Raw genomic sequence first — 9332 nt, forward strand, 5'->3', positions numbered from 1 at the left:
GATAAAAATGAAGAGGAGAAAGATAAAGAGGAGATCGATCAAGAGGAAAAAATTATATTTTCATGCACTTATGAAGATTGTTCATATATTGATGAAGAGATGATCAGTTACCAAAGGCATTTGAAAGAAGAGCATGGGGAAGTTAGCCCTTTCAAATGCAATCATTGTACTAAAGAGTTTAAACTAGAACTCAGTTTGCATATTCATCTCTTGGGTCACAAAGAAATTCCAGCTTTGGGTTGGGACATGGTTAAAGTGAAAAAGCACTACAACTGCTTCAAGTGTGAGTTTCAGTGCTTCTACAAGAGGCTTCTCAGTTTACATCTAAAGGAAGATCATGATATTTCTGAAGTTCATACATGCCAGAAGTGTAAAGTTGCCTGTGCTACATCTGAAGAATTGGCACTCCATTTTAAATCTCCAACACACGAGGAAAACCAATGGACTCTGTGTAATTTGTGCGGTGCATCGTCCAAGAACATCAGCCAACACATGAAACGAATGCACTCGGATGAAAAGCCATATTCATGCGATCTTTGCAGCTATAGTTGCAAGTTCTCAGGTGCTCTCAAAGCCCATATGGTGGTTCACTCCTCTGATAGGTCATTCAAATGTGACCATTGTGACTATTCAGCTAGATCCAAGGATCAACTCAAACGCCATGAGGTAATTCATTCCACTGAGAAAAATGAAAAATGCCCGCATTGTGATTATGCTACTCAAACAATTTATCGCTTAAGAAAACACATGAAAATACATACAAATAAAAAAGGCTACAAATGTATCCTCTGTGAGTTCAAAACTCATGATAAAATTATTTTGAAAAAGCATAAAGTTGATGTCCATGCTAAAAAACTCAATCTAACTTGTAAAGAATGTGACATTACTTTTAATTCGGTCCAGGAGCTCAAAGTTCATGCTTTATCTGTGCACAAATGCGCTAATAATTGGTTCTGTAAGTACTGTGACTTTAGCTGTGCTACAAGAAGAGAGTTGGGCACACACATGCAAGACCACGTCGGGAAACATCGGTACGTGTGTAAAATTTGTGGCTATTCATGTAGGCAAAGTAATCCATTTAAAAGGCATCTTGCTCGACACAACAAAGTCAAAGGCTTCCAATGCCCCATGTGTAGTTACTCTTGCAATGACAAATATGATCTTGAGAAACACATCATCACCCACTCAGAAAGCAAAACTGTGGCATGCCCAGACTGTAGTTACACATGCAGGTACAAAGCCCAGCTTGCTCGTCACAAAAAACTTGTTCATGACGAAGTAAAACCGTACTTTTGCACTTATTGTAGTTATACAACAAAATCGCCCCAGAATCTAAAAAATCATATGCATCTTCATGCTGAGAAAAAACCTCATCAATGTGTCCTGTGTGATTTCTCGGCCTGCCAAAAGTCTAACCTAAAACGACACATGCAAACACACTTGAAAAAAGCTCAGATTGTGTATGTTCAGTAAAAAAGAAAACAATTATAACCTTGATCATATTGCCAAGAATTGAGATGACAGTGAAAATTGAAAATACAAAGTAAGAAAGACAAAGAAAAGAGCAATAATTATGATTATTATTTATGTAAACTGAAACTGATGGACAGAGGTTATCATTCTCATCCAAAATTAATTTAATATGCTTATCATAGATTACTAAAATATGAGACAAAATTATTATATATTGTTCCTTAATTTCTGATTTAAATCAGTCTTCTGGGTGGGGTTCCTGACCTCCCATAGTGGGCAAGGAGGTACATACTGTGTCTTCTATCCCCCTATGTCTGTTTTCCAACATGCTTTCTGTCTTTGTCTTGGAATGAGATTACTTGGTTTTGTCCAGGCCCTTGCCGGATACCCTAGATGGGAGGGAAACAGTCAAATGTACGGTTAGTTTTGGGGGATGATATTTTTTCCTTGTAAATCATCTCTCTGTTATGCACTGTATTATGTTTTGTATACGTATTATATATGATTTGTGAACATTTGAGTGTATTCCTCTTAGTGGGGACCTGCGCTTGTGTCTGGATGAGACTTTTAGGTGATCTCAAACTAAGTACAGTAAAATTACTTTAAACCGAAAGAAGCTAAACCGAAAAATACCTTAAACCGCAAAGAATTTAATAAATTGTACGAGTTTCTTCATTATCTTTGTACTAATTCTTACGATGAACCGAAATACTTCTAAGCAGGACTTTCTTTAAACCGAAACAACTTGAGAGCACCTTCCCTTTTTCTCTCTCTATTTTTCTTCAAAAATTCGGGAAGGTGGCCACACGTAATAATGCCCGATAACAAAACAAAGACCGTAAGCATAAGACGAGGGTGGGGGGTAGGAAAACACTTCAATCACTGCACTTGGGCTTGGCCAACACCACAATCGCACAGACTGGAAAAGGAAGACGACGGGTGACTGGCAGGCGAAAAATGAGGAAAGAGGGGGAGTTGGGGTGTAGAATCACGCAAGCGAGATGTTCTAACTCGTTTGCTGATGCTTTGGAACCATCGTCTACTATAAGAAGTCGTTGTTTGGAACTGACTGGATTTTCAACACGAGGGGGGGGGGGGGGTGGGTAGGGTACTTACCATTGACATGCCATTTCATTTCCAGTTTGTTTAAATGTGTATGTAAGGGGGGGGGGGGGGTCTATGTAATTAGGCCTTTGAACCTAATGGCTTTTCAACAAAAGAGGGGAGTGTAGTAGACAGCCTTGCATTGACACGCATTTTCATTCCATTTCACTTCACCTCATTATCAATTATCGCACAAGACCTTTCGATCTTATTTTAGCTTTACATTTTACTAAAAGATGTCCAAAAGAAAGCACTGTGCTTACATGTTGGAGTTTAAAATCAAAACACTATGTGAAGTCGATGAAAAAAAAATGGAGCAAGACGGAGATATGTAAAATACACGGCATCCCAAACTCAACTCTTTCAACTATTTTGAATGGAAAACGAAAAACCCGAAAACTATTTTTAAACACACACACACACACACACACACACACAAAGAATAATAAAATAACATTTTTTTAATGGTTACAAAGACGGCATTTATTCAACAACTCCATTTAAGGGGAAACCCATGATATGATTAAATGAGCAAATTCCTTAAATAGTTACTACACTTGAAAAACATCGCAAAACGGGAACTTGCTTTAAACCAAAATGTCTTTAAACCGAAATGGTTTAGAAGGTCCCCAAAATTTCGGTTTAAAGTAATTCTACTGTACTTTGATAGTGTGCTCTTGGAATCTACATCTGTTTCCTATTTGAACCAATTCCCCTTTGTCTTACCTTTTCTTGGGTGCTTTAATTATAATTCTAAATATTTTTACTATTCCATTTTCTTCCTTTTTACTGGCGCTGATATGACCTTAATGTGTTGCAAGCGCCGTAAAACACTTAAAAACTTAAAAACAAACATAAATCAGTCTTCTTTACCTGGGTGGGGTTCCTGACCTCCCATAGTTGGCAGGGAGGTACTTACTGTGTCTTCTAATCTATCCTCTGCTATTTGTTTTCCAACGTGTTTTCTGTCTTTGTCTTGGAATGAGATTACTTGGTTTTGTCCTGGCCGGATACTCAGGCTGAGAGGGAAACAGTCAAATGTATAGTTAGGGAGCGTTCACATATTACGTCATCAAAAATTTGCCCTTTTTAGACCCCCCCCCCCCCCTCCCCCAAGTCATCACTTGTCATCATTGACCTGACCCCTCCCCCAACAGATGATGACGTCATCTAATTTAATAAAAACTAAAAGATAACTTTAATTTCACAATATTTATTATTCATTTTTCAAACCATAAACATTGATTATCAACGTTTGATAAAACACATTCAGACATTTTATTAATTTCAGAAACTGTTGATAATTTATGTTTTACGATACAATGGGGACATAAAATTTTAATTTGCAAAGATAAAATCTAACAAACATTATTTAAATTAGGCTACTTGGTGCAGGTGCTATTTAAAAAATTTCAGAAAGTGTAATTTAAAATAGTATAGAAGGCAAATTATTTTATAGCATATTAGTCTTTTAGTGGAATGAATTTCTGTTTCAATTTCCAAACATAAAATTAATTTATACTATTACTCATTCTTCAGATGAAAACTCCAAAATATATTTAATAAACTAGACACAACCAAATCAAATGATTGATGAAGAAAACTTTTCAGAATCAAAACTGAATGGTAGCAAGCAGTTTGAGCAGTTCAATCGGTTTTGATGATTCCATCATTTAATCAATTTTTCACCTTTTTGCTAATTTATTTGGAATGCCATTTTTGAAGCTCTCGCATTTAATAAAATAGGCCTAATTTGCCTATGTTTGATGACATCATCTTGGGTCTGACCCCCCCCCCCTCCCCCATGTCAACACATGTCAACATTTGGTAGACCCCCCCTCCCCCCCTAGCTGATGACGTAATATGTGAACGCTCCCTTAGTTTTGGGAGATGATATTTTTTCCCTTGTAAATCATCTCTCTGTTATTATGTTTTCTTTATATTATGTGTGATTTGTAAAACATTTGAGTGGATTCCTCTTATTGGGGACCTGTGCTTGTGTCTGGATGAGACTTTTGGGTAATCTAAAACTAAGTACTTTGATAGTGAGCTCTTGGAATCTACATCTGTTTGCTATTTGAACCAATTCCCCTTTGTCTTATCTTTTCTTGGGTGTACTTTAATTGTAATACTAGAACTTTTTACTTTCCCATTTTCTTCCTTTTTACTGGCGCTGATATGACCTTAATGAATGTGTCGCAAGCGCTGTAAAACCCTTAAAAACATAAAACAAACAAACATGTCTTTGTCTTGGAATGAGATTACGACTTAGTTTTGTCCTGATCCTGGCTGGAGTCCTTGGCTGGGAGAGAAACAGTCAAATGCAGTTATTGTTTTGGGAGATGATATTTTTTTTCTTGTAAATCATATCTCTGTTACGTACTGTTATTTTAAAAAATTCTTAACATGATTTGAAAACATTAGAGTGTATTCCCCGTCGTGCGTTCTTGTGCTGATGTCTAATTGAGACTTGTAGGTGATCTCAAACTATGTAAACTGATGGATAGTGTACTCTTGGAATCTACATATATGTTTCCTATTTGAAGCATTTCCCTTTGTCTTACTTTTTCCTCAAGTCCTTTTATTTGTACATCCTTTTTACTGGCGCTGGTACTGATATGACCTAACTGTGTCACAAGTGCCGTAAAACCCTTAAAAACAAACAAACAAACAAAAACAATTCTTCTTTACAGGAGTTGATGTCATAATTTATAATTAACATAGATTGAAATATAAAGTATTTAACTTTTGTTATATTTAACATATTTTATGATAATATTCAGATTTTATTTAATGGTTGAATCTGCTACAGGTTAATTTCAAACATTAAGTTAGAGTTGGTACAGAAATATATTCATTGAATATATTTGATATATGGGTATATAATCTTCCTTTATTTCTACAATGGATTGTTTCAACTGTTCATTCGATCCCCTGGTCTGATAATGCCGTGGTATTAAATCAGCTTAATCTTACTATACTTGGGTGATAGTGATAGAATTGGATTATTTCATTGTCAATTATAAGTCCATGATGGGAGATTGGAAAATGAAATCGCTATTGGTGCCGCAGGTGGCTTTAGTGAGGAAATTTGAAATACACTGTAATCTCCTCAAGGTAAAAAAAAAAAGAAATCAGAGACCAGTCCAAAAGTTTCATAATATAGTGGAGTGATTATTAATAATTTATTGTAAGCAAGAGTTATCATAAAACAGGTTTTATCTTAAAGTGAACTGCAGTGCTTTCTGGGTGGGGATCCTGACCTAGTGGGCAGGGAGGTATATACTGTGTCTTCTATCCCCCCATACCCGTTTTCCAATTGTTTCCTGTCATTGTCTTGGAATGAGATTACTTAGTTTTGTCCTGATCCTTGCCGGAGTTCCTTGGCTGGGAGGGAAACAGTCGAATGTATAGTTATAGTTTTGGGAGATGATATTTTTTTTCTTGTAAATCATCTCTCTGTTATGCATTGTATTATATTTATTATATGATTGGTAAACATTTGAGTGTATTCCTCTTAGTTGAGACCTGTGCTTGTGCCTGGCTGAGACTTTTAGGTGACCTCAAACTAAGTACTTTGACGGTGTGCTCTTGGAATCTACATCTGTTTCCTATTTGAACCAATTCCCCTTTGTCTTACCTTTTCTTTTGTGCTTTAATTGTAATTCTAGAAGTTTTTACTATCCCATTTTATTCCTTTTTACTGGCGCTGATATGACCTTAATGTGTTGCAATCGTCGTAAAACCCTTAAAAACAAAACCAAACAAAACTGCAGTGCTTTTGTGTAGGTAAAGCAAAACAAAACATGCAGCTCATTGGATTTGGAAAAGACATAGTGATGGCTACATTTTCCATGACCTTTGGCTTGATGGATACCTGTGACAACTACAATAGTTGGTATTAAATCTTTTTTTTTTTCAGCAGAGGAATAGGATGTGTTCGAGTGTGTCATGAAATCTTAATTTTATTTGTAATGATTGATCATTGATAGTGGATGTCTCGTCGTTTGCACTTATACTTATAGGCCTATTTTTTCTGATTAATTGTGGGGCATGTGGATTGTGAATGTGAGCCAAGTCTAACTCTATATGATTTTATTTAAAATGCAATGGAATCCTGATAAAGCCAACACCCGGACCAGAAAAATTAGTTTACCTTTAGCATGGCTGACTTAATCCATTACCAATGGAACAAGCTAAGTGATAGAGTACAGAAACTGGGTGGGGCTCCTGACTTCACATTGTGGGCAGGGAGGTACTTGCTTTGCGTCTTCATCTCCCCACATCTGTTTTCCAGTTTGCTTTCCGTCTTTGTCTTGGAATGAGATCACTTTGTCCTGGCCGGATACCCTGACTCCTGACTAAGAGTAAGAGGGAAACAGTCAAATGTAGCTTTGGGAGATGATGATTTTGTTTTCTCTTTTGTTTACGTATTTTATTTGATTTGTAAACATTTGAGTGTTTTCCTCTTAGTGGGGACCTGTGCTGGTGTCTAGATGAGACTTTTAGGTGATCTCAAACTAAGTCTTTTATAATAGTGTGCTTTTGGAATCTCCATCTGTTTCCTATAGGGAATGAGATTAGCGGAAGAGTAGCGTCCCTTGATTGGACGTCACCCATAGTCTGTGACGTCACCGGCGGAAAAGTTATTAGAGAGAGAACGTCATGTTGGTTGTGCGCATGCGTCTCTCGTCCTCGTACTTTATTTGTAATTCTAGAATTTTTTACTGTCCCATTTTCTTTCTTTTTACTGGCGCTGATATGACCTTAATGTGTTGCAAACGCCGTAAAGCCCATTAAAAAAAAAAACAAGAGTACAGAAAATTTGTGACCAACAAAGCAAGTTGACTTTAAGAGGAAGTTGATAAGAGTGGAGATACTGAGGTACATTATTTTGTCTCTTCCCCATTTTACCGAAGCCTATCGTCTTACTTTCCCCGGCGTTTAAATGACCCATGGCCGTTGCACAAAATTTTACATCTAAAAACAAACAAACGATTTGTTACACTTCTGGACTGAGCACCCTACCTTCAGGGCCAAGGGATCATGATTCACCATGAAACAATTTTATGACGTTTGATGGTAATTATGAAGCTGTTTCTGAAATTAAGTAGTAATACGAGATTATTACTACTTAATAGCTTCATAATTAGCTACCATTAAACTTCATAAAATCGTTTCATGGTGAATTATAACGCACTATTACTATTTCTTCCATTGCATAGCAATACGAGATTTTCAAAGCTAAGTGTTTGGTTTACAACAGCCATTACCCAAAATTTAGTCAAATCCTATCTCACTTTTTAGGTTTCCCTGGTTTAGGTAATATTGCTTCCATCATGCTGTCATCCTCCCCTTGTTCCTTTTCCTGGATTTGTTTGGCGTAACTGGGTGGGGATCCTGACCTCCCATAGCGGGCAGGGAGGTACATACTGTGTCTTCTATCCCCTTATATCTGTTATCCAACATGCTTTCTGTCTTTGTCTCGGAATGAGATTACTTGGTTTTGTCCTGGCACTGGCCGGAATCCTAGCTGGGAGGGAAACAGTCAAATGCATAGTTATTGTTTTGGGAGATGATATTTTTTTCCTTGTAATTGTAAATCATCTCTCTGTTATGTATTATTATTTTTATTTTGAATGTATAATGAAAGCATTTGAGTGTGTTCCTCTTTGTTGGATTTTGTGCTTGTGTCTGGATGAGACTTGTAGGTGATTTCAAACTAAGTACATTGGTGGTATGCTCTTGGAATCTACATCTGATCCCTATTTGTTCTCAATTCCCCTTTGTCTTACTTTTACTTGGGTGCTTTAATTGTAATTCTAGAACTTTTTACGATCCCATTTTCTTCCTTTTTACTGGCGCTGATATGACCTAAATGTGTTGCAAGCGCCGTAAAACCCTTAAAAACAAAAACAAATGTTTGGCGTAAAACTTTGCAATAGTGCTTGCTTGGCGCCATCCAATGGTGGACATACTCTTTTGTATAGAAACATTTTTACACATGACCTTCTGGGTGGGGTTCCTGACCTCCCATAGTGGGCAGGGGGGTACATACTGTCTTCTATCTGGGTGGGGATCCTGACCTCCCATAGTGGGCAGGGAGGTACATGCTGTGTCTTCTATCCCCCCATACCTGTTTTCCAATTGTTTCCTGTCGTTGTCTTGGTATTAGATTACTTAGTTTTGTCCAGACCCTGGCCGGAATCCTTGGCTGGGAGGGAAACAGTCGAATGTATAATTATAGTTTTGGGAGATGATATTTTTTTCCCTTGTAAATCATCTCTCTGTTATGCATTGTATTATGTTTAGTTTCCATATTATATAATATGATTGGTAAACATTTGAGTGTATTCCTCTTAGTTGGGACCTGTGCTTGTGTCTGGATGAGACTTTTAGGTGATCTCAAACTAAGTACTTTGACAGTGTGCTCTTGGAATCTACATCTGTTCCTTATTTGAACCAATTCGCCTTTGTCTTACCTTTTCTTTTGTGCTTTAATTGTAATTCTAGAACTTTTTACTATCTCATTTTCTTCCTTTTTACTGGCGCTGATATGACCTGAATGTGTTGCAAGCGCCGTAAAACCCTTAAAAACACACAAAAAAAAACAAAAAACACTGTCTTCTATCCCCTTATATCTGTTTTCCAACTTGCTTTCTGGTTAGCGGGTGGTTGGATGGGAGCATCACCCTTGAATCATATACCTATGATGTTCGCATGGGTGTACGATCCGATAGTGATGTCGTTTCTTC

General features: G+C 37.1%; 1 protein-coding gene across 1 annotated transcript in view; it reads left to right on the plus strand.

Moving 5' to 3' along the window:
• Positions 1-5711, plus strand: part of LOC144964529 (uncharacterized) — a 20090-nt gene extending 14379 nt beyond the window's left edge. Inside the window, exons 2-4 of the mRNA XM_078898949.1 lie at positions 1-1714; positions 3441-3632; positions 4459-5711. The exon at positions 1-1714 is cut by the window's left edge and continues 702 nt beyond it. Coding sequence (XP_078755075.1) covers positions 1-1473 — 1473 coding nt within the window. The 3' untranslated portion in view covers positions 1474-1714; positions 3441-3632; positions 4459-5711. The remainder of the gene's footprint in view (positions 1715-3440; positions 3633-4458) is intronic.
• The last annotated feature ends 3621 nt before the right edge of the window (positions 5712-9332 follow it).

The sequence above is a fragment of the Berghia stephanieae genome, chromosome 2 (genome assembly GCF_034508935.2).
Source record: "Berghia stephanieae isolate SIO BIC M18660-M18661 chromosome 2, UCSD_Bste_1.3, whole genome shotgun sequence".
NCBI lineage: Eukaryota > Metazoa > Mollusca > Gastropoda > Nudibranchia > Aeolidiidae > Berghia > Berghia stephanieae.